Raw genomic sequence first — 24,517 nt, 5'->3', positions numbered from 1 at the left:
AAAGGACAAATATCACGACTGTGTTCTTTTGATCTAACCCCTCAACATCAATTATAATCAAGACTCTTTGCATCTATTCGAAGCACATCAAGTACAGTATTAATATAAACCAAAAAATCTGCATTCCAATATTCTACCAAACGATCTTCAAGGTCACTTGCAGCCAATTCAACCGGTATATCACGGCTTGTAACAATCAAGAAAATGGAAATCGTGAAGCGAAGCAACGAGGGTACTGAGAAGAAAGCAGCTGGAAGACTTGTTGGTGGTATAAGCACCGCAAAATCGGATATCGAAGTGTTATCCTCCACTGAGCCTCTCAAATCACACGAGTATGTCCGATTGCCTCAATTAAAGATTTTGCTCGATGCTGTCTATGATGACCTGCTTCATGCGCCATCATTACATGAACAAGAAAACGAATATCTTGCCAACATTAATCATGAATTTTCACTTCAATCACCTGCGTTCGATCTGAACCATGACAAATTGTCAAATGATACAGACGACGATTATTGCGTAGATTGCCCAGTCGAGATCGGCATCGACAAGTTTGGACAAGATTATGTACGATCAAGAAGCACTGATCTACCAACTATACAAGAGGAAGAGGAAGGGGAGATTCATGACTTAGATGATGAATTCGACGCCAGTATGGCTGAGTGTAGCTTTGATACGGATAAAGGAAAAGAAAATAAGCTTCGCCCCAATTACAGCTTGGAGGATAGACTTGAGCTGATTGACCAGAGCTGTGCTCTTCTCGCGCCCTCCATTACTCGATGGTCTGATGAAGATCTGTCTGGGCATCAGGAGGAACTTTCGGCGCCTGATTTAGCCAGACGATTGTTTGAAGTAAACATGCAGCGAGAGAGACAAACAGGCAAATCGAAAAGAGTGTTGAAAATACTTCTTCACAAAGTAAAAGGCGGAGCTTCGAAGGTCATATTGCGGAAGTCTTGGGGAAACTTCCTGACAGCGACGAGCAGGGTGGGTGAAACAAATCAAGTGGATAAATAAGCGGGTTATAGTTCGGCTTGGGAGACAAGGAGATGAGGATAGTACATATCAGTCCATACAGCGATAATAGTAATGATAATAGCATCGTATAATTTATTTTGACGGAGCATCCTATCTTGTGAAGTTGATGGATTGTCAAAAAAAGATCGGATCGGATCAATGTTTTTACGGAAAAGCCTCGGCATTGAAAAGAGGTCGAATCTCTTTCAATTACAACCTCTTCTACCCTACCTATCCCATTATACGGCATTACCATGAGAGATACTTCCCACGGGTCCAAAAATGTCCCCGCCTGAAGTCAAAGATCTTTTCCCATAGAACTGATATCCTTAACCGCATCCAACTCTCCCAAAAACCCCTCATATTTCTGTCTAATCAACTTCCACGCCGTTGGACCCAAAGGAAGTCGAAGTGGTACTTTCTCTCCGCGACTAGCTATCTTAAAGATAGTTTCTGCTATATCATTAGGGCCGAGCATTCCAATACCGCTCTTGATGCCCATGTTTACCCATTTCTCAAGTACACGGGCGGGCATATCGGGAGCAGAATAGGCAGGATGAGGTGCAGTGTGGCTTTTGCTGTGGCCTTCAAAGTTGGTTTTCACACCAGAGGGCTCGATTATACAAAAATTGACTGGTGAAGAGAGGCCTTGTTAGTTGTGTGGGAAGAGACAATGAAATGAAATGGGAATGAAATTATCGACGCACTATTCCAATCCGGATGCATTTCTCGTGCGACAGATTCAGTCCAACCTTCCACTGCATATTTACCAGCATGGTAATAAGCATTACCAGGAAACGAACATAATCCAGCTAGGGAAGAAATTTGGTAAATAACCCCCCCACGATGTTCTTTATGCTGGCGCATAACTTCAACAGCTTTCATTGTGACTCTTGCTGTACCAAAAAATAACGTTTCGATCTCTGAATGCGCTTCTTCTTCAGTTGCCGACTCGGTATCTCCAGAAAGGGAATAACCAGCATTGTTGATCACAATGTCAAGATGGAAAGAGTCGCCAAAATGCTTAGAAGCTGCGGCGAAAGCTTCGTTCACTGACATAGCAGATGTTACATCCAGAGCGAGTTTGAGAATATCAGGATTGGAGTCTGGAAGGTAAGAAAGATCGGAGGGATTGCGAGCCGTGGCAATCAAGCGCTGATTAGGTATGCCGGCAATCAATTCCGAGATGGCGCGACCGATTCCAGATGAGCAGCCGGTAACTTTTCATGAGAATTGTTAGTTATTTGCTTTCTTGAACTCGCAATGAGAGATGGGTAGTAGCGCACTCAACCAAGTTGCATCAGGTGGAAGCTCGTAAGGCTTGGTATTGACTGGGTTCATCTTAAAAGCTTTAAATGGGATTTTTAGAATCGATAGATATGTTCAATATTGGACTCGCTGAGGTTTTGTGCTTGTCTTTTCACTGTAGTCGACTTTGGGCTTCTTATATCCAAACCCCCCATCAACCCCCACGCCAAATATAGATCATTGGAACTGACGGGTACACGTGCTGTTCACAATTTGGTCAAAGCTGCATAACCCCTATTATGATATTCGCTTCACGGCCAGCTCAATTTGTTTCCCCGAGCAAAGAGTGGGTTGGGAAAATAAGTCGGGACTTCTGGAGGAGGAATGACTCATTCGGCCACGGTTTAGAGGATCTTACTGATGCAGGTGCTGCAGATCCTCCAGTTAGCGATCTCGTGATCGTCGCCAGAGCTCCACCAATCATTATGCTTCATAAAGTTCTGTCGTATATCATGTATTGTTAAGATTGAATTACAGCACGCTTCTAAAAGCCATTCGGTCATCATCTGAAAAAGCTGATCTTCTGGAAGTAAGGTTCCAAACGATCGGCTTTCAAATGTACCCCTCAGACGATTAGTTGCCAAATCTCCAAGTCAAATCCAGAAGCCTTTCTTGGACGTCACTGCGTCAGAACTCGGCTCGAGTCTGATATCTCAATGTGAGAACAATTCCGATTTGGAGTAAAAAATTTATCATTCTTAACTTCTAAAGCTTTAATTAAGCATTACATCCTCTTTACTTGCTTCATATCTGAAATTTTGCTCCCAGCGACGAAGTTTGGCAAGAAGCTATCTGAGCAGATCCCGTTCAAAATTAAACGATCATGAACAGCGCAGAAAATCAAGAAGTGCTCAAAAATGTGGTTCGGGAATATTTCAGCAATATATGACCAATATACATTGTGTTTCCCGATCAACATTCAATATTCGAGTGTACAATACACCCTCATCTCAAAAGTCACAAATTTCGACAGTCAATATCATACCAATCTCAAGTATACAAATTTTCATCCCTATCTATCCTGCTAATCTCTCTTTAAACAACAAATTCTAAAACAGCTATCTCAGACATTGAAACATATATCTTCCACGCCTCCACAAAAAGTGGTTTTGCAAAAAGTACAGAAAAAGAATCTAAAGAACATCCTCAAGTCACCAAGCTCACAAAAAAACATCCCTAACATCCATCTCTCCAAACCGAAAAATCTAATCCTTGAATCTCTAAAGGATGTTAAACTTTCCGGTCTCCTCAGGCAAAACCCCAGTAACGATAAACGTCTTAGTTCCAAACGTCATCGTCTCAGTCTTAAATTCAAAAGTCTTACTATCAATCTCAACCCTACCCGTGAATTCAGGCTTTTGCATGTGGGCACCAGTGGGCCTAGCATGGCCGCTCTCAACAGCCCGAGCTGATTCTTTAACATTGGAAGGTCTAGCATGACCGGATTCGTGCGATTGAGAGTGTATTTTGGTGCCGGTAGGTTTGGCGTGCTGGGATTTGTGTTCTTTGCCTCCTTTACCGGTTGGTTTGGAGTGGTTTGATTTGTGTTCCTTGTTTCCCTTGCCGGTTGGCTTTGCTTGTCCACTCTCGTGACCTTTGCTGCCTTTGCCAGTAGGCTTAGTCTGTCCACTCTCGTGAGTACCAGTTGGTTTAACATGACCGCTTTCAGCAGCACGAGCGGACTCTTTATGCCCGGTAGGCCTAGCATGGCTTGATTCGTGAACCTGAGAGTGCTGCTTGGTACCAGAATGTTTGGCATTGCCGGATTCATGAGCAGAGGGCTGTTTCGTTCCAGTAGGTTTAGTATGAGTAGATTTATGTTCCTTCTCGTTCTTTCCAGATGCCTTAGCATTTCCGCTCTTATGTGGCTTATTCTCCTTGACTCCAGTAGGTTTTGCATCTCCACTCTTATGTTCCTTTCTACCCTTTCCAGATATCTTAGCTTGACCACTTTCAGATGGCTTCTTGTCTTTGAAGACAGAGGTTGCAGAGGGATGGACATGTTCTTTCTTCCCACTACCAGTAGGCTTTGAATGGCTACTTTCATGCTCGTGAACTGCAATCTCTGTGGGCTTTGCATTGTGGGATTTGCGCACGGTAGTACCTTCGACAATATCTGTTTCAACAGCTCTCTTAGAGAAATGACCAGTTGGCCTGGCATGGCTGCTTTCGTGGGCTTTGGATGCAAGACCAGTTGGTTTGGGGCCGTCATGAGACTCGAAACCAGATGGTCGGAAGTGATGGGCTTCGTTCTTACCACCAGATGGGTGGATGGTGAATTTAGATTCCTCTTCTTTGGTGCTAGTGGGGATGGGCTCCTCAGCAGTGAAGGAACCGGTAGAGTGGATCTTGAAGGAGTGCTCGATAGAACCGGTAGGTTTAACGTGGGATCCACTGTGCTGAACGACATCGGAGGTAAGAGCGATGGGGGAGGCAGAGATCATGGAGATAAGGAGGGCGGCAGTTGCGCCGGAGATTTTGGAGAATTGCATGATGACAGATGTATATTCGCGTGATTTCGGGTTTAGAAAGTTATCTTGTTTGCTTGGAATGATAGAAAAATACTTGAAAAATCAAAGTAAGGACCGGCCGAGGTTGGAATCGAAAAAAAATTGAATTGTAAGGAGTGTGACAATGAAAAACGCAAAAAGTAGAACGCGATTCTGAATAGAGTGTTTGAACTGATGAAGTAGAATTGGTACTATCAAAACATGATCTTGGCATATATACACACACACATATATATATATATATACTTGGCACAGCAAAAAGGAGTCTAGACTTGCCCTTCACTTGTAGCAAGCCCCTCATCCTCATCTCATCACTGAGTAACCTCATGATCCTTCTTCCTTTGCGCCACCAGTATCATGACATATTATTTTCTGGGGAAGCTTCTCATTGCTTCCCACAAGCTGGTCAGATACGACTGCTCGATAGACGAAATCAAGAAAATACATCAAGGTAGGATCGGAGGAATGAATAGATTATATAAAAAGAATCCATTTCTTCCCAGAACAGGCACTCGATTTCATGTCGAACGATTCCCCAGGAGATATGAAACCAGAATCTTCAAAAGGCTCATTGTATAAACAAACGTAAGATACCATTCATAGAAGGTCCCAAGATCAAACGGAACTACCCATCAAAAAGTCCAAAGAATAATGCGTAATCTCAGGGGTAATAAGCCCGATAAGACGGTGCAATTAAATGCAGAAAATCCTTCCACTAAGAACTCGAAACAACCCCCAACCACGTGCTTGGGGATCTGACAGCCCTGAATCTTCAAGAATACTACCTCTGCTCTCGTCAATGAAACAGTACGGAAAATATAATCCAGTCGTGACAAAATACTTGGCACAGCCTACTGAAGGAAGAAACAAACACCAGTGGAAACCTTGACATTATACTAAGCTTTGCGGGAGGATCGGAGAATTGCTTTAACATTAATGGATGAAATTGGTGCTTGCGCGTCTTTTTGACCCTTTTAGAATCTAGTTAAAGAATAAGCTCGGGGAGATTCTCAGGATTTTGAATGTTGTAGTTTTTCTCGAGAAGGAAATTGTGGCAATGCGGTCGGTCGGTAAAAGTCTAGATGTGCTACTAACTATCACTGTACAGCACAACACGATTCGATAGCGAAACACCCTTACCTTAAATTTGATAATCATTAGAGTTCTGCAATATAAATTTAGATGTTCATCGTCTGTTGTGTAGATTAATTCTCTCATTCCGAATTTTTCAATCATGGAGTAGGTCAGTATTTTGCAATGAAAAACGCAGAATATATTTGATCGAGGGTTTGCGACTTTGCACGTAGTTTCAGGGTCCTTATACCTAGGAAAACTTGTGGATCATTGAGGTAAACATGAACTAATGACTTAAGGTACGCATCCAAATGAATGGGTAGTCTCGTGTTCGAAACCATACAGAGTTGTAAGGGCAACAAATCATACTTGATTGGGTTGAGAAAGGTGCTATTAAAATTTGATATGCTATTTAACTGGTATCTCTTTTGCTCGCGCATCAGCTTCAAAGCCATGAATCTCGCATTTGCATCAGCAGGCTACAAATACTAACAATGCTAGATGTTCTCCATCCATATTCCTACCCCATCATGTAATATCGTATCATCACGCCAATAAATCCCACTGCTAAAAAAAATGCATCAAGAAACACCAGGAATGCCCGTGGGCCCACCCCACGAATTGAACGAACTATCCTAACCACCTTGCACCAAGTACAGCCCAAATCGCTAAATGCATCATAGTCGTGAATTTCATCTCCAGTCCACAAATTTTTGGATGCCAGTCCAATCTAGGCCCCATATGCTGGCTCCACTAGGTTGCCAATTGCGGTTGATCCAGAATGCCAAACCACCAATGATCCCAAAACTACTCACCACCTGTAGTGCAATAATACCTCGTCGCTTCATGTCTTCGTTGAATTCTAAAATCCCAAGGGGATCGTTTGTATTCAAGATAGAGTTGGAAGATGTTCGAGAATATTTTCCCCGCTTGACTAAAGCTCCAGTATCAGAATTCCGTTGAGGTTGACGTGCTTGAGAGATTGGGACAAGTGTACCATCCTGTACACATTCCCCAAGTCTCTCTGTTAACCACACCGCCCTTTCACTCCGAGCCAAAGCTTCAAATCTAGCACGCTCATTCTGAAGACTCCTTTGTAGATCAATAGCCCAATTTGAAAGCCTTACTTGTGCGAGTCTCTCTTCACGTTGAGTATGATCTGTTATACGAGCCAACGCGTAAGATGTTGTAGCTCCAACGGGCGCAGTAAGAACTTGTGAGGTATACGATGACATCATTGATTGCGAAAGAGGTCGATATAAGCTTTGTGGCCTCTGCACCGATTGATTGTTCCGCCATGCTACGAACTTCTTTGCTGCTGAGTTTCTGAGCCATGCTATGCTATCTGGCTCAAATAGCTGATCGACAAGAGCAGCTAGCTCTGACTGTACTAAAGGTTGAACGTAGTCAGGGTTCATAAGAAAGCTAGCATCCATGGTCTCGTGATCTTTTGACAACATAGTGGATATAGCATAAGGTGCAGCTGGCTGAGAGGATTTTAGAGCATCGTCAAAGGACAAGCCAAAGAGAAATGGTCGTATATTGGCAGCTTGAAGCTCGCTCAATACATGCCGTTTGACGGTGGCAAGGTCCTCAAGCGACAAAACTTCTGATCGTGCTACAAGAGGTATGACATTTGTCATGGAAGATATGCGTCGTAGATACTCAATATCAACAGGTTTGATTCCTGGTTTAGAGTTAATTGTTTGCCCGGAAGATTAATTTCTCATAGACTTACGATTTACTATGATATAGAATACGACATCTACTTGTGAACCGCCATTTCCACCAAGCAAATGTATTATATCAGAATCGGTCATGCCATCTTTGGATTCAACTTTTTGAAACTGAGACTCGATGTAATCAACAACCGGAGAAATCACTTCGAGACACTAGATAAATTAGCTGACAGTAAGGCCATAATAGTAAGACAAAGCTCACAGAAGTCTTGTTCCCATAACCAGGTGTATCAACAAAGCATAAATTCCTTTCTAGAACCGAATCGCCCATACTCTTTCTTCGACGTAGGACTTTACTTTCGTCAACTTCCGACCACCAACTAGGATATGCCTTGGTGCTAGCATATATTTCCGTAATTTGAGTTGTAGTCTGCATGTTGCCACCTCCAGATTTGGCTTTATTTTTGGAATGTCGTCGTTTCTCGGAGACTGGGAATGGTGAAGTAGATAGGGGGTCGACATGAACTATATCTTCACAGACTTGCACTATTGCTTTGATTAAGGATGTCTTGCCAACACCTAAATAATGTCAGAAGAGCGACATATAATGGCGTGAAGTTTAGTCACCTGAATCTCCAGCGATTAACACCTTCAACCTCCCCATGTTCTTTCCCTTCTCAGTAAATGGCCGTCTACTAGGCATTTTTATACTCGGCATAACTAGTTGGGGGTCAGAGCCGCTATCCATCATTGCCGGCGCATCCTGTTCATCTTCTCCCCCAGATACAATAGCCTGGCTTAATATTTCGTCATTGAGCGACTCAGTATCTGAAATCCTCGAACCAGGACTACTTATGATAGATCCTCCAGCAGCGGAATATAGAGATATAGGGGTATAAGGTCTGGAGGCTTCGGTGGTTGAAGGGCGAACTGGGGAAGTAGTTCCACTGAGATCGTAAGATGTCTTTCGGGAACGGGATCTCGAATCTCCTACAGATTGTAACTTTTCTGCCAAATTCTTCTTGAATTTCTCCCTAGCCCTGTCGTATTTTCCATCCTCATCACCACTACCTTCGGAGAGAGAGCTAATTGTAGTGTCTATACTTTCCACACCGTATGTACTATTCTTCAAAGAATCTCGATGTTTTAATGGCACACGAATAGCTTGAGCTTCTCCGGATTCTAATGTTCTCTCGTCGGCAAGGAAATAGCTCATCTGCGGAGCTTGTGTTCTTGTTGCAAGTGGTGTCATGTCGTTATCATTAATACTCCTACTTCGAGATCTCCCCCTGTAAGCATCGTCGCCTGGTAAAGGGCGCATTTTGGATTGTCTGATAAGGAGTTGAGTGTGGAGAAGCGGGGATCAAGTTCTTATCATGCTTTAAATGCCCGGTATACTTAATTTCCTCAAAGAGTGAAGGTGTTCAAACAATCCCTTTAACAGAATTGAAGTTGTCTCGTAAGTTGTAGCACGGTTGCTTGGGTAGGTATGTAACAATATTATTAGTAACCCCGCCGCGTGATATTGGATATAGGAAGGAGAGATCCTGAGTCCTGATTCATTCACGGAACCGATTAGCGGTGAATCTTACCTAACACCGATCTGTACTAAAATGATACCGACATTAGTGCCAAAAGCACCCAGGCACGTGCTGGGCTGCTGGGGCACCAATGGAAGATAAGATAAGGCATCAATTTATATCGACCTTATTTTGTGTAAACCTTATTAGGCGCCTGGTATTTTGGATTTAAGCGCCCTATTTGGTGTAATACGGTAATACAGCCACTCAGAGAGGGATATTGGGAAAGGGCTAGGCTCAATATGGTTACTCCCGTCAACCATTCTTTCTGTTCTATTGTACCACTTTCACTGGGCGGCCATACATGAACGATAATTGGGAGCATTTTCCGACGATCGTTTCTCGAGTGAAGTAACCCCTACATCATTTTGCTCCGGTTTTCTTTTCCACAGGGAAAGATCTCCAATTTTATTACAGTCAATCAAAACGGCTTCTCACGGGTCGAAAGACACGCTATCAATTCTAGAGCAAACTTGCACCCCAAAGTCCATTTTGTTCAATACAGCTCGCAAAAGATCTTTACTACAGCCTCCTCACACATTTCCCCCTTCTCCAACTGCGCAGCGACTTCCCCACTCTCTGCCCAGTTCCATCAGCATACAAGATCTTGATACCGAACACCTTGCAGACAAGATGGACAACAGGAAACACCCCAGTTCCTTCCAGCAGCTGGAGAAGTTAGGAGAGGGCACATACGCTACTGTGAGTACAAGAGCGGGATCTTGAGGTCCAAGTAGTGCAGCGCGACCTGCGCTTGATTTCTATCCTACGAGGGGCTCTTGTTGCAGCGGACTTGTAGATGTTCTTCGATGCTGACTCATACAAGGTTTTCAAAGGTAGAAATAGGCAGACTGGTGAACTTGTCGCCTTGAAGGAGATCCACCTCGATTCCGAAGAGGGTACACCATCGACTGCGATCCGAGAAATTTCCTTGATGAAAGAGTTAAAACATGAGAACATTGTCAGCTTACACGATGTCATACATACCGAGAATAAGCTCATGCTGGTTTTTGAACATATGGACAAGGACTTGAAGAAGTACATGGACACTGCAGGAGACAGGGGAGCTTTACCACCTCCTACGATCAAATCATTCATGCACCAACTCCTTAAGGGGATCGATTTCTGTCATCAAAATCGAGTCCTCCACAGAGATCTAAAGCCCCAAAACCTTCTCATCAACATGAAGGGTCAACTCAAACTTGCGGATTTTGGTCTTGCGCGTGCATTTGGTATCCCTGTCAATACTTTCTCCAACGAGGTGGTTACTCTATGGTACAGAGCACCAGACGTCCTCCTTGGAAGCCGAACCTACAATACCAGTATTGACATTTGGTCTGCGGGATGCATTATGGCAGAAATGTATACGGGACGTCCCTTGTTTCCTGGTACAACCAACGAGGATCAGTTGGTACGAATTTTCAGGATTATGGGAACACCATCTGAGCGAACATGGCCTGGAATCTCTCAATTTACCGAATACAAGTCAAACTTTCAGATGTATGCAACTCAAGATCTACGAGTTATCTTACCTCAGATTGATGCTGTTGGTATCGACCTTCTTCAGAGAATGTTGCAATTAAGACCGGAATTGAGAATCAGTGCACATGATGCTTTAAGCCATCCATGGTTCAACGATTTACCAGGAGCAATGAGACGCCCACAGGTACAACAAGGACAGATGCCAATGCAAAGGGGATATGCACCGCAAGAGGTTGCCCAAGGAGGTTACCAACAATATTGACGGATTTCTTTTAAGCGAACTTATGATACCTCTATTATTGGGGAAAAGGCGTTGGACAGGATGGCATGGAGAGAGACTTGGGTGCGTGTGTTTTCATCGCAGGTTATGATCGATCTATGATAATGAATTTCTTTAGCTTCCAATTCATGATCTTCATATTACGTACGGATTCCATTTCTATATGACATACTTCTCAAGCTACACCGAGGCGATAACCTCAGCCTCATGTTCACAGACCTTTATTTGTGACTTATGTTGCATGTCTGATGTTTCGGGCTGTGCAAATATATAGCCACCAGCTTTCTTGGCTTAACAGTGGCTCTTCTACAGGCCAGATGACCCGTGCGTAATTCTTATTCAAATGCATGATTCTCCTAGTAGCCTTGAAAATCGAAGCAGGATGAGAATCCGTAATCCTCATGTCTGAATTGGAATTGTATATCAAGACTCGATTCAATTTCAAATGTGCAATGGGGACAGTTTTCGGTTTTCCAATAATACGCAAATCGTTGCTTCTACCTAGGAGCTCACTGGGGCAGGACGATTTCTTCGAGTGTTCAAAAGCTTATTAAGAGAAGCTCATTTAAAAGAAAAGACTACTACATGATCATAAAGATGGAGCAAGTAAAACATATTAGATAAGTATCAATATATAGCCAATGCAAGGAAGTTTTCAAATGCGATCGTGAGAGGTCATTTTTTCATAATTAGTTGGTCGGGAAATAATACTCTGAATATATCACAACTGTTGGTGTGTGATCGTTCAGTGTGTTTATATATGAGGTGTGGATGTGCATCACGTAAATATCTCGCCAAAGCCGGGACAGTTCGGTTCATATTTAAGTAGCAGGAATCCACCTAATGGTAAAATGATAGGTAGTTGTTTCACTCATTATTGATCATATCTCTATTACTCATCATCTTCCAAATGAATACCCACCCAGATATGCTGTCCTTTCGGTCAGTCACATAAGAAATTGCTAGCCTTAGTGGGCATGAAGATGCCGTAGTCCGCTGCGTCCAAAGCCTCCTCGTCAATGACATCCATAACCTCCCCTCATTCAAATGGCTCATTCCCATCGCCTGGCGATAGATTTTACATTTGTAAAATATGTTAAAAAATACTGATGATGGGAAATGCACAGGCTCCCCATCGCTCCTAGATCTACCAGATATCTTATATGATTCTCCTATTCCAACTTCCAGTTCTAAGCTAGAATCGAGCTGCAGTCAAAAAGATGCTTCCGAGACCCCATGGAACGTGTTTTTGGCAGTAGTGTGTACGGACTTCTGTGAGGGTATGAGGGAGGACTAAATTAATGGAGTCGGACAAGTTGTGGATAGTAAAGTCAATTCCAATTCCCGTCAAGACAGTCAAATTGGCAGTTCCAAATTCGACCAATGTAACTGGCAGAACTCCGCCACCTGACCTCAATAGTATTTCTGGTGGAAAGTTTTGCAGAACGGGCACTCATTTTATTCAATTTTCGAGCTAAACACCAAGCGAGCATTTTAGCAGGATCTGATCTGCATGACAATATCACTCCTCACATTAATCTATTGTTGTTTAAAAAGGATTCTTTTGAGTGAAAGCAAACTTGGACAGGTGCAGCGACACTCGGATATGTCTTCAACCTGTAACTTACGAGATGCAAGATAATGACTTGAGGTTAACGAGAAACTCATCGATACCTCCATGGCACATTGACATTGGAATAGTGATTAATCCTTCTAGGAGATTCTTATCTTAAGATTAGAGCTCAAGTAAATTCAGCAGCGATGGGCTTGTCCCACTCAAGAGTTGTTAAATCTATGGTTACCATCATCCAAATAAATCAGCACACACTTAAGTAAACACCTGTCATCGGTAAACCTGATGATAATCCCGCTGGATACTGTGGCCATATCTCATATACAGTCTTATTTCCTACAACACCATCCGCAAACCGAAACACAAAGCTCAGCACGCCATTTTCAGGACATAGTAATGAATTAACCGTTGTATCGAGACGTAGTACTGGCGTGAGTACTCCAAAATGCTGAGGGGTATCGGAGTTTTCAGGAAAGAAGGCTGAAGTCCAGGTTGGCGGAGTATTAAATGGAGAATTGGAAAGTGGGGAGACGATAGAGATGTCTAGTGTCGGTGGAGTTGGTGAGGAAAGTGACCAGCCTAGATATTGCGACTCGAAAAATGGGAAGGTGGCAGCGAGGCTGCAGGTCGGATTTGTGCTAGAGGGGCTCTGAGTGGACGAAGGGATTGTGAAGGACATGTATTGAAGAAGAGCAGTCGCTGGGGATAACTTTAGCAATCAAACTATAGGGAAGTTGAGAGTGGTATTAGAGAAATAAGGGGATATACTGGAATTCTGGTATACGAAGAATGAACCAGCACCGTTGCTACTTATGGCATTTGAGTAGCTTGTGTTGGGAGCGGAGCTTGATATCTGGGAGATCCAAGATGGTGAAATCTTTCGGCATTCTCGAGTTGATAGGGATTTGTATGGGGTGCTTGGAATAATTGATGCTATAGAACTTGTCAAAATGAATGACGAAATTATCTGGAAAGTTCCCAACTGGTACATCTTGAAATATGAGGAGATCATTTCACAATGCCTTGTACTCATCGATGTATCAGAAGAAATAGACTATTAACAAGTTCGTTGCCTACCGCATAAAAGGACAATTATGTCCTGGGAATCTGTGCTCTCATATACCTAAACATCATGGGGTCGAGACCATATTGTTGTAAGAATAAGTTTCACGGAGTTCGACTTGGCGTAAGCAGGATTTTGGCAGATCGCGGATGATTAGGTCTTTCGGAAAGACTTTCCGAAACCCATCGATATGAAGGTATATTTATTTGGTTTTATGTAAAAAGAACTCTAGTGGAACCTTGAATTCTTCCTCATTCTTTCTCCATAAATCATCAACCCCACAAGTGCAGGTAGAAAAGCGATGCAAATAAAAGCTAACAACGAATTACCCCATCCGAGTCCCAATCGGTTGTACAAAGGCGGTCCAACGAGCGGTAGAATAGCAGCAAATAAAGCACGAAGTATACAGCACACAGCCACTGCCGAAGCTGCATGTAGTTCGTGTACATCGACGAGATAGTTCTCTGTGGGAAGTATTGACAATATGAAGCTGAAGCCCACAATTGCAGTTCCAATAATAGGAACGATCCAATGAACGTGCTTTTCGGCGGACCAACCGTAGAGAAAGAGACCAATAGGAAGAACAATGGCGCCGAGAAGCATGAGGGGAAGTCGATGCTCGGGTTTTAGGTGTCCTTCTTGTGATTTTTTGTACTTGATGTATCGATCTGAGACCATGGCATAGAGCAGCATAGCTATAACATTCCCAGCAGCTGACAGAAATTAGTTTGGTCCATATACATACATCCAACAAAAGATCGGAAATCCGTACCTCTTCCCAGAAATGCAAGTCCCACAGGACCTTGGCCAAGTCCGTAATTATCCTCTAGGATCGGAGTAAGTGTAGTAAGAATAACATAGGAAATTCCATAGACTAAAGCCGTGAAGAAAGATATGATAAAAACGATTGGCGAAAGGAACAGCATTTTGATTGGCCGTAGCAAAGAGTCCTTTAAATCCGCATGCTTCCCCGAACTTTCATATTTCGATCGCAAATGTTCGTTGCCGGTACTTTTGCGGAGTCTCTCTACTTTTCGCTGCACGAGTTTTACCTTGTACGTTTCTCGAAATGTAAGAAACCCAAAACAAGTTACCGCTCCTACGGCAATCACAACAATCCAGATACTCCATCGCCAGCCTTTTGCTTCAGTAATATAGGACCCAATGACCGGTCCTGCAAATGGCCCGAGTAGTGGAAAGGCAATAGCTACCGACATAGCGGTACCTCGATCTTCTTTTCTGAAGAGGTCCCCGACGATACTGGGCCCTAAAGTCACCGATGAAACGACCAGTCCGCATAGAAAACGAAAAGCGATGAGCATGGACATATTAGTACTCAGTGCCCCTCCTGTAAGACACAGAATGAAGAGAATATTTCCAGTGTGATATACAGGCATTCGCCCATAGAGTTCCGACAGAGGTCCCACCAAGAACGGTCCGAAGACTTCGCCAAGCTCCCAGATGGACACGAGCAAGGTTGAGTATAGTTCATTTGTAACGTGGAATTCTTCCATTACTTTTGGTACTGCTGGAACAATAGTGATGGTGCCCAAGTTACTATATGAGAATTCGTTAGATATATCGTTTGAGCATCAGGAGAAATGGCGCAAGCTTGAGGCAAGGGACTAGTTAAACGAAAACATGAACATACACCAACATGAACATCAATGCCGTACAGCTAACAATTGACCATTTTCGCCATAAAGGCCAGTTAAGGGGGTGTTCCGGTTCATTCTCGTCGAGATCAATAACGTTTTCATCATTATTCAGGGCGTCGATGATAGTAGTCGAAACGTCTGGTTTTTCTAAGGGTACAGCAATGTTCCGGTCTGACTTTGTTCCCAATGCTTCATCCTGCAAAGCAACATCGAGTACTGGATTATCCATTATTGAAGTAAACTCAGCTGATAAACAAACTCAAGACAAGATTGCAGAACTAATCACTATTATACTAGATAAATGTGTTAACTATACTTGAGTTATCAAACTGTTGGAAGAGCCCGAAGAAAAGCCGGCAATATAACATCGACACCTGGTAATTGGAGTTGTATTACAAATTCTCATTTGTTTGGAGCTCGAACTGCGTCATAAATGATTGTCGTCACTTTTTAAAATCACTATTGGAGGATCTGGAATCGTTCAGATTGGAGGCTACTACAGTCTTGCTAATAGAGCTGATTCCTGTCAGGCTTGACTATGTTGGAACAAAGTCTATCGCTCCTCCAAGATAAGAGGGTAAGAAGGCCAAATATATCTGAAGATAATAAAAATCTGTAATCGGGATATAGATTGCTGTCTCCTCGGTACGATACTTGCGTCTACGGGATGAAATCAATCAGACTCATGATCGCCTTGCAGGAAAGCTTGTAAGCAGTAACAACACCGATCATACTGACTCGAACCACAGATAAGACATAAGTATACTTCGATATCGATCCACTTTATTCCATAATCATTCAAAGACCAACACCCCTATTGTTGGTTTCGGCAGATGTTTGATTCGATCGTACTTCATCAAAAAAATGTATACTTTTGCGGGTCTTGCGGCGTAGCTACCATCCGGCACAAATTCATCTCGCCACGCCTCTCTTCTGCATTGAGGACTTGCGTGTTTGTTGTCATGACGCAAATGATGTAAAGCTTGATATTTCTTGAGTATTAGGGGAATTAAGCGGTTGTGTGGGACATTATCGAATGCTATCTATCTTCAGACCCAGCCGTCTTACCCATTGTACCCATTGCGAGCACTGCTTGAGACTTGTCAAATGAGATCCATACAATAACTGCCCAGGAAAACATACATTTCATTATGTATCCATCTCCCGAAAGCCTCGTTGGGAGAATCGCAAATCTCGTGAATCAACCAAAAAGCCATCCGAATACCAGACATAGTGTTCCACAATGATACGCCAGAGTTTACCGTATCTTTGTCTCATACGCTACTTAGACGTACTCCAATATAAACTAAATTACAATGTGAAATCTGGATACCCCACAACGCGAAGGATTCGAAAAAGAACCAGATGTAGTCTCGGTCAAATGCGTAAATGTCGTCAATGGGAGCAGCTAAAGGCCCGGGCTGATGAGTATACAGCTTATTAGAGACACATTTGAGAGACAAACAAGAACGAGATCCGCTGACTGAGAATACATTGAGCCTGATGACCCAGGTCCTCAGCGCCTCCATTTATACTCACAATTATTTACCTCCCCACCGGCTTCTTTCCCCTACAAACAACCCTAGGGATACACAATGCATTCCCCTCCTCTGCTTCTCTCTCTCCCCTTTCAATCAATTCCCACCACATTTCTGCCGCCTTCCCTTTCCCAATCCGCATCAAACTATCCGCAAATTCCTCCATTGTCAACAAATGTTGCTCATTAAATGCTCTCACCAATCTATCTTCATCTCCAAAGTTCTGCATATCCATCTCCTCAAATCCAGCATCTTCAAGAAAAGATGGGATTCGGAGCGTCCAATCGTATCGTCCGTTTGCCCAGGACATAGTGCGGATCTGTTTGAGAGCCGGGGCTTGTGTAGAAGAAGAGGCAGTTTTGACATGCATGTTTACGCAATCTAGTTCATCCCATTGTAGATATCCTGTAATACCTTTGTTAGCTTTCAGCGCACCCCCCCCTCCCTTCCTCTTCTTCAATCTCTCAGATCAAAAACAGAAACTCACCACCCGGCTTCAACATCCTCATCAATTTCCCCACAAATTCTCGAATCTGACTCTCCCCCTCCAAAACCAAAACCAGCAATCTCACATGCACAAAATCAAACATTTCCACCCACTCCCCCGGCACCTCTTCAAAAATATCCCATCTCCTCACCTCCGCGTTTGCTGGCAACCATTTCTCATGCGGCGCCTGCTTGATATCTTTATCAAACCCCACGAGTTTCCCGTCCGGAAATTCCCTTCCTACATCCAGTAGCCATGTTGCCGTGCCCGTTGCCACGTCCGCAATTTGGGCATTTTTGGGTAAATGGGGAAAAATGGATGGATGGATATTAAATCCAAGTGCTTCTTTCCAGAGATAATGCTGTAGATTTAGTCGACAGGAGGAGATATGGTTGCGGGTGCGAGCACGGTTGAGAATATAGCCGTGGCCAGAGGAGAGACTCCAGTCTGTTTTTGACACTTCGGGTTCTGACATTGTGATTGTGGGAATCGATGATCTGGGATGGAAAATGAAGTTTCTTGTTGGATTTGGGAATGATAGATTAGATGTGGAAAGGCAATGAGAAGAAAAAGATATTATCAACCCGAGAACATAGATGATGGATGAACGAAAATCAAGAGGCCATATATGCAGAGTGTATTCACTAATATGTACCCCGCCTCAAATTGAATCAGTTGACCCATCAACACACATAAGCTCCATGGTATAACTCGCAGACCAAGGTAAACTCTACTGATGAATCAACGATTGTACTCTCCCTCGTCTACCAACAGTTGGTTTCTCTAAACGGCATTCCGATGCGAGATAGCTACATGATTCTGCACTAGCAATCGTATGGACTAATCGCAACCAAGAAATAAATGCATAATCAAGCAACTGTTGGGATCGGGGTTGGAATTAAACACCCCGCTATCCAGCGGACAATGACAACTAATCATTGATGCAACCTCAGGAGCCTACTTCAAACAACAAATAACGTACCGAATCATCAGATGAACGAATGAAGAAATGCAAAAATACCATACCCTGAAGACTTACGAAAGCAAATCAACAAACCGACTTCATCAAACCCCAAAAATTAGAAAAAAGACCTCAAGTTTAGTCATTATCTTCTTGATCGGAACGAAACGAAATAAACATTGATATAAAATATAAACATAAGTAGCTCAACAACCTATCCTTCCCATCCAGGACATTCCCTCTCCAAACATAATAAAGATATTACATAGATACCTGCTTTCCAAGAAACGTAAATTCCCACGTAATAATGCCATCCTCCCTGCACGCGATGCATGGAAATAATAACCAGTTCCACCCGAGAGACTGTAACCAATTCCATGATATCGACATCCAATTCATCCGACACATCAAGACAGACCATTCGAGCGATCTGAAGTAAAAGCCCCGACTCCGATGTTTTCCCATCAAAATTCCATAATCCCATTGCATTTCCCACAAAACGAGCCATCCAATATATTCTCTAGCCAGAGAAAAATAAGATGTATATCCATCTCTTCGACTCTTTTCACGCTAACCTCGTGGACTGACTCTTCATCTCCCCATCTCCCAATTCCCTCACCGGCTGCGTCCCCGACATCTCCACATGATATTCCGGCGCATACATCTCATACGCCACGCCTTCACTTCTCGGATAATCGCTCGAGTCCACCATTTTCTCATGCATATTCACGTCCGAAGTAGGATATGACGTGTAATCCGTGTTTTTCGCCTGTTTCTTGCGCCAGAAGAAAAATCCCGCTGCCAATGCCAAGAGTGCTACGATTGCGATGCCGATGCCGATTCCGGCTTTGGCTCCGCCGGAAAGACCGGTCGAGGGGTTGCTATTGGTAGAAAGCCCGGTTTGGGTCGGTGATGAGGAGGCGGATGCTGCGGATGCGGAACTATCGATGGAAGAGCTGGTAGGGTTTGGAGTTGCGGTCGTGGTAGCATCACTGCTAGCCGAAGCAGTAGTTGATGTCGACGTCGTGGAAGTTGACGAATCCGTAGATAACGGCAATCCTAATGTTGTAGGCGATGCACGTTGATTTTGGTCGACGATGAAATGTTCACTATTGGCTCCATAACCATTTGACGCATTTGGCTTCAAATCAAACCAGCAAGGCGAACCACCTAGCCATCTCCAATTGATTGGCGCAGAGCCATTAAATGCCGTCACCGTGGTATAACTTTCTGTAAGGGAAATACTGAGTGAGTTTTCAATGCTCCATCATGTTCTTTCGTAATATTTTACGATGGAATCTTACCTGTGATTAGTGGACCCGTAAGATCCGTAATATTCTGGCAATAGATCCAAAGTTGAGGCTCTGGAAAGGGAGATGTGTAGGTTACATTAACGGTATCGAGATAGTTGATGGTGAGATTATCTGTTGGATACAGAAAAACAACACCATGATCATCAGCTCCAGTGTATCCTACACTCCACGAGAAGCAAGTAAGTAATGTCAAGATGTAATTCCGTGAGTAGTACATGTTGATGACTGCAATGGTTGATGTCCTAGTTTAAGTTACACTGGGGATCGAAATCATCAAAAGATTCCATGCTGGATACGTGAAAGATTTGAATCTTCTCAGAGATGTTGCACAAGGGAATGGGGCTCATGGGTCTGAGGGCTAGGTCTTTGCCCAGAACCAAAATATGGGATAGACGGGATTCTTCCTTAATGCCAATTAAAACAGTGGAGATCTGTCATAATAGTCTCCCGTCAAATTCCATCCAAAAGGAAGTAAGCTTAACCTTTTCGTTTTCCCAAGAATTTATTCCTGGTTGGCTTGGCTGCTTCTTTTGGGTAGTATTTGTATTCCTCATGAAGGGTGGGATGACTTGATGCTGCACTGCCTACTCGGGTGGTATTCTATAATGAATATTCGTACTCAAAAGGAGGTTGCAGGGTTGATCTAGTGATCCCTGTAGCATGGCTGGAGCATGGCTAGAGCATGGCATCCAAATACCTACTGGGGTATTTTCATGAATAGAAATAATGAAGATCACAATACAAAAACTTCAACGGTGATGAAAATCAGCCTTCATGAATGCAGTACAAGTACGAAGAATACAAGCAAGACGATGCAACACGCGAGCACAGAAGAAGTTTCTCCTCCCTTCCCCACCGCTAGAGCCAACCTAGTGACGGATTCTTCCTTGATGCCATCTAAAACAGTGGGGATATGATAAAAGCCTCCTGTCAACTTCTTTCTTCAAGAGGAATTGAACGAACAATAGACTTTTTTGCTGTCACAGAGCTTGATCACTGATTGGCTCTCTGCCTAGGATTGAATTAGCGATACATATATATTTGGAGAATCTCTTTTTACGTAGGTGGGATGATACACACCCATTCGTTATCTGATTGGCGAAACTAGATTAGCCAAGCAAGCCATTTTAGCCTCCCGAGATTAAGCTTATTGTTCCCACGTTCCACGATCCCCCTGTGTCAAGTCTCAAACTTATCGAGAACCATCTTCACTACGTAAAATTCCAGACGTGACACCGCCTAAAAATAAAAAGCCTCATGTATCCTCATGTCTGCCAAGTTCATCCCCATGAACAAAAGAGTGCGAACCGACGAACCGATCGTCGTGATTCCTGCTTTGTAACAATGCATCCCCAACACGTGCTGGGTCGATGGCAGGGTTGAGCTTGTAGAAGTCAAAGTGGAACCATGTCTCATCAACAACAAACAGGATCCTCACCGGCGTCTAACGTCCTTCACGATTTGCTAAATCACACCATTCAAATCATAAAGCCCACAATTGCCATGTCATTACCGCCAGGGTCATAACACTCGTAATATAAGCGGCAACTCCAAATGCTCCCTGAATATCTTTCTCCAGTATGGTCCAACAAAGCGCAAATATTATTCCCAAGACAGAGGAGAGTATAAACATAACGGTCACTGCCAAGGACGTATTCAATCCCTCGGCAAAATGTAATCCCCAGCCTAGATCTTCGCTTAAACTGTTTGCATTAAATGCGATCGGCTCGATCTTCCTGCGGGGAATTCGTTGGAGGTAGAAATTGGAATTGACATCAGAAACCGAAGGGCAATCTTGGAAAAGATGCAGCATGTGTTCTGGACCTATCGGAGGAACCATCTTGGGGGGTGGTGGCGGTGCAAAATCATACTCGTTGGTTGTTGGCGGAGGATCATTCGGTTTGATATGATCAACATAGTCGTCTGGACAGGCTTCGAACTATGCAAAGTCAGCAATGTTACTCCAAACGTTCAATCGAGACCTCAAAGTTCGGCGTTGACCAGCTGGTCAGAGAAACATCGTTACTCAACGGTTCGACGAACATTCGTCCAATACTTTCAAGGCTTAGGGAATGAAAGCCCAGATTCCGTTCGAAGGCCCCGGACTTCAAGAATCCAAAATACTAATAAAGAAAATTCAACCGGGATTAGGAGTTCATACACCTATAAACTCGATTCTCCTCAATTTCAAAACCGCCCAATCCTTCCACGTCTTTTCTTCATCATAAGCGTGTTTAAGAGTTCTGAAGAAAGTTTTGTCGGTCAACGGATCTTGATTCTCGTCCTTGCACACATGAAGTGGCTTGAGGTGAGTCGCGTATGGTTTCTTCTTCATACACAAATGAAGCCAACGACATTCCTCGGCAGGAAGACAGACCGGATTTTTCGGGGGACTCGCTTTGACAAACGTTGGCAGAGGGGTATTCCGAATGTTCGAAAGTTTTCTCGAGATGAGATTAATTCCATTTTGGATTCTCCCACCGATCCAAAGCTTCATCCCCAATGGTCGATTTGTTATCTGCGCTCGAGTTATATAGCCTGCTTGCATCAACTCTTTCGCAAAATCGGCAACTGCACCTTCCCGACCTGGGAGCTCGGCGAAGTCGTCGTAAGAAGCGTGCCCGCATTTCTGGTAAAGTATTAGCATGAAGCTGAATTCACGAGTATACATTCTCATGTCATCGTTCTTACACATGTCCAAATCATGCGTTGAGTAGCATTTGGTAAAATCTCATGTTTTCTAAACAACATCTGCATGCTAGAATACACTCCGTTCAGCTTGACATAATTATCCAAAGGTGATTTCGTTAGATTAGAATATGACTCTTCGAACATGGCCCGGACTCTATAATTCTGAGGGAGGATCTCCTTCCCGGAGTTTTCCCTCACATATTCTCTGCTCTTACTGATATCAGATACTGTCGATTTCTCAATCTCTTTAGTTTGATATTCTGAGCCGCGGAAAAGAGAAGAAGGACCTGCTAGCCGTCCTCGGTATTGCTCGGACCTTTTTACCTCTCCCAAATTGATGGACAACTTCATATTTCCGAAACATTCTTGTGAAAATAAGCGAGGCTCGGCGTGGTGCACTCGACTCCAAGTTTTCAGAGCATAACTCATGCAAACGTTCGCGTCAGCAGGAGAATATATAGCCCATACATATTCCCTATAGCCCAGGCACAGTAAGTGATCTATACGGTGCCAATCCGGCACGGCTTCAGAGTCCTTCTTTATCACGCGCAGAGAAGGCGGTTGTTTAGCTACTTGCAACAATAAAACGAATGCGGGTTTCTCATCCAAGGGTAGAGGGGAGGTACGTTCAACATCAAAATTGGGAGCATCAACAAAACTACTGAAAGTTTCGGGATGATCAATGTCGAAATAAGCGGCATGTTGCGAAAATGTGACTCGACCGTGTTTTCTAAGAGTCGGGAAGATTTTGTTAGCCTCCCCAATGAATGTGAGCTGTTGAGAAGTATTCTCACTTATCACCCCACAATAATTGGTACATAAGTATGCCATAGAAACCCAAAAGATTCTCAATTGAAACAGCGCAAGCACTTTGCACGTCGTAGAAGAGAAGAAAAGGATGCAGAGCGTCTGAGATACGAATTGGAAGGGGTGGACTAGTGAGCCGGCATAAATTATAGTTCATCTGGATGATCCGATTTGACATCGGTAGACTTCTTGGAATGGGCGCTCCCTCACATCTCGTCTGTGAGGAACCAATCATCAGTCCCCTATAATTCGTAATCTTGTTAGGCGAGTTCACTCTGCTCTTGCGGTTGCTTCTCGGTGACGACCATTTCATATCGTCCGAATACAAGTCATCCGAATACAAATCGTCTGGATAAAGTTCTTTCCTCTCGCTAATGTTGACAGGAGCTTTCCCCTGTTTTAACTCTGATTTCTTTGATCCAGAATCAGATTCCCACAAGTAATCTGCGTCAAGTCCTGGTGAAGGCGTGGGAGGCGTCAAAGACGTTGAGAGTATTTGGGGCGTTGAAATTGTTAGTGATGCTGAAGACACTGGGGGTGTTTGAGGTACTGAACTTGTTGGAAATATCCGGGGCATTGGAGGTATTGAAGGTGTATAAATAGCAGATATCGCTTCCCTCTCAAAGCCCTCCATAATCCCACTCTCCTCCACCCTTCCCCCATCCAATTTCCCCCCGCACACCACTCCCCCACCCCTCTCGTCCAACCCACAACCCCGCACCCCCTCCCTCTTCGCCCTTGCCCCTCTCCTCTCCTCAAACAAAACACGAAACCTCTCCCACACCCCCGGCATCCCCAACTCCACCTCATAATCCCTCTCACCCATTCCCTCATCCCGCCTCTCCTCCTCCCCCTCCCCCTCCGTCCTCAACACATCCTCCAGCGCCCCCTCACACTCTTCAGAAATCTCACTCCACAATTTCCCCGCCTCCCCCAACGACCTCGCCACCCCTCTCAACACCACCGAACGGCATTTCAACCGCTCCTTCATCGCCCGATCCACAATACCCACCTCATCAGGATCCAATCGCATCACCTCATCCAACGAGTCAGAAATCGCACACAACAATTCCGCACGACTTTTCCACCCCTCTCCCATGGCATCATCGTAAATTTTCAACCAATCGAGATCGCGATCCGCCATGAGCTTTAAAACATCCCGACTCGTCAACGAATCTGCCATGGTGAATTTCTCAATCGAAATCGCAGCTTGACGATCAAAAATCCTATAGTCTTCACGCGTACAAGATCTAAGATACAAAAATCCAAAAATCCAAAAATTCAAATAAACAAAATTCCCTCAGAAATCATCACACATGATAACCATTCAACAGGAAGAAACTAAACAGAAGCCTAAACAAACATAAGCATAAGCCACACCACAGCCATCCACGCACCACATCAAATCAAATCATATCATACCATACCACCCATATAATCACCCAGACGGCCATCTCATCTCATCTCATCTCAGCCCTCCCTCCCTCTCTCCCTCC

General features: G+C 43.8%; 9 protein-coding genes across 10 annotated transcripts; 2 read left to right on the top strand and 7 right to left on the bottom strand.

Moving 5' to 3' along the window:
- Positions 1–30: 30 nt before the first annotated feature.
- Positions 31–1,126, top strand: BCIN_10g01360 (hypothetical protein). Its single transcript, XM_024695446.1, has one exon. The coding sequence runs from the start codon at positions 205–207 to the stop codon at positions 1,015–1,017; it is 813 nt and encodes a 270-aa protein (XP_024551240.1). The 5' UTR covers positions 31–204; the 3' UTR covers positions 1,018–1,126.
- An 8-nt stretch (positions 1,127–1,134) lies between these two features.
- Positions 1,135–2,639, bottom strand: BCIN_10g01350 (hypothetical protein). Its single transcript, XM_024695445.1, has 3 exons — positions 2,304–2,639; positions 1,725–2,237; positions 1,135–1,650 (listed from the first exon to the last, which is right to left on the bottom strand). The coding sequence occupies exons 1-3, from the start codon at positions 2,356–2,358 to the stop codon at positions 1,316–1,318; spliced, it is 903 nt and encodes a 300-aa protein (XP_024551239.1). The 5' UTR covers positions 2,359–2,639; the 3' UTR covers positions 1,135–1,315.
- A 708-nt stretch (positions 2,640–3,347) lies between these two features.
- On the bottom strand, positions 3,348–4,928 carry BCIN_10g01340 (hypothetical protein). Its single transcript, XM_001555673.2, has one exon. It carries the CDS (start codon positions 4,815–4,817, stop codon positions 3,546–3,548), a length of 1,272 nt encoding a protein of 423 aa, XP_001555723.1. The 5' UTR covers positions 4,818–4,928; the 3' UTR covers positions 3,348–3,545.
- Positions 4,929–6,257: 1,329 nt separating this feature from the next.
- Positions 6,258–9,258, bottom strand: BCIN_10g01330 (hypothetical protein). The gene is made up of 4 exons (XM_001555674.2): positions 8,216–9,258; positions 7,851–8,167; positions 7,648–7,801; positions 6,258–7,596 (listed from the first exon to the last, which is right to left on the bottom strand). The coding sequence occupies exons 1-4, from the start codon at positions 8,907–8,909 to the stop codon at positions 6,602–6,604; spliced, it is 2,160 nt and encodes a 719-aa protein (XP_001555724.1). The 5' UTR covers positions 8,910–9,258; the 3' UTR covers positions 6,258–6,601.
- A 180-nt stretch (positions 9,259–9,438) lies between these two features.
- On the top strand, positions 9,439–11,738 carry Bcpho85. Its single transcript, XM_001555675.2, has 2 exons — positions 9,439–9,870; positions 9,995–11,738. The coding sequence occupies exons 1-2, from the start codon at positions 9,802–9,804 to the stop codon at positions 10,910–10,912; spliced, it is 987 nt and encodes a 328-aa protein (XP_001555725.1). The 5' UTR covers positions 9,439–9,801; the 3' UTR covers positions 10,913–11,738.
- An 893-nt stretch (positions 11,739–12,631) lies between these two features.
- Positions 12,632–15,490, bottom strand: BCIN_10g01310 (hypothetical protein). 2 transcript variants are annotated; one of them, XM_024695444.1, is made up of 5 exons: positions 15,218–15,490; positions 14,339–15,123; positions 13,581–14,279; positions 13,272–13,436; positions 12,632–13,202 (listed from the first exon to the last, which is right to left on the bottom strand). In XM_024695444.1, the coding sequence occupies exons 1-3, from the start codon at positions 15,451–15,453 to the stop codon at positions 13,795–13,797; spliced, it is 1,506 nt and encodes a 501-aa protein (XP_024551237.1). In that variant the 5' UTR covers positions 15,454–15,490; the 3' UTR covers positions 12,632–13,202; positions 13,272–13,436; positions 13,581–13,794. The 2 variants fall into 2 exon arrangements, with proteins under 2 accessions (XP_024551237.1, XP_024551238.1); XM_024695443.1 differs by having other exon boundaries at positions 13,272–14,279.
- Positions 15,491–16,208: 718 nt separating this feature from the next.
- BCIN_10g01300 (hypothetical protein) lies at positions 16,209–17,841 on the bottom strand. The gene is made up of 2 exons (XM_001555679.2): positions 17,250–17,841; positions 16,209–17,167 (listed from the first exon to the last, which is right to left on the bottom strand). The coding sequence occupies exons 1-2, from the start codon at positions 17,722–17,724 to the stop codon at positions 16,770–16,772; spliced, it is 873 nt and encodes a 290-aa protein (XP_001555729.1). The 5' UTR covers positions 17,725–17,841; the 3' UTR covers positions 16,209–16,769.
- A 523-nt stretch (positions 17,842–18,364) lies between these two features.
- BCIN_10g01290 (hypothetical protein) lies at positions 18,365–20,427 on the bottom strand. The gene is made up of 2 exons (XM_024695442.1): positions 19,515–20,427; positions 18,365–19,440 (listed from the first exon to the last, which is right to left on the bottom strand). The coding sequence occupies exons 1-2, from the start codon at positions 19,738–19,740 to the stop codon at positions 18,776–18,778; spliced, it is 891 nt and encodes a 296-aa protein (XP_024551236.1). The 5' UTR covers positions 19,741–20,427; the 3' UTR covers positions 18,365–18,775.
- A 273-nt stretch (positions 20,428–20,700) lies between these two features.
- BCIN_10g01280 (hypothetical protein) lies at positions 20,701–24,353 on the bottom strand. Its single transcript, XM_024695441.1, has 4 exons — positions 23,009–24,353; positions 22,215–22,944; positions 21,685–22,152; positions 20,701–21,462 (listed from the first exon to the last, which is right to left on the bottom strand). The coding sequence occupies exons 1-4, from the start codon at positions 23,653–23,655 to the stop codon at positions 21,007–21,009; spliced, it is 2,301 nt and encodes a 766-aa protein (XP_024551235.1). The 5' UTR covers positions 23,656–24,353; the 3' UTR covers positions 20,701–21,006.
- Between the last annotated feature and the right edge of the window lie 164 nt (positions 24,354–24,517).

The sequence above is a fragment of the Botrytis cinerea genome, chromosome 10, assembly GCF_000143535.2.
Source record: "Botrytis cinerea B05.10 chromosome 10, complete sequence".
NCBI lineage: Eukaryota > Fungi > Ascomycota > Leotiomycetes > Helotiales > Sclerotiniaceae > Botrytis > Botrytis cinerea.
This window is presented reverse-complemented; position numbering and strand designations above follow the sequence as displayed.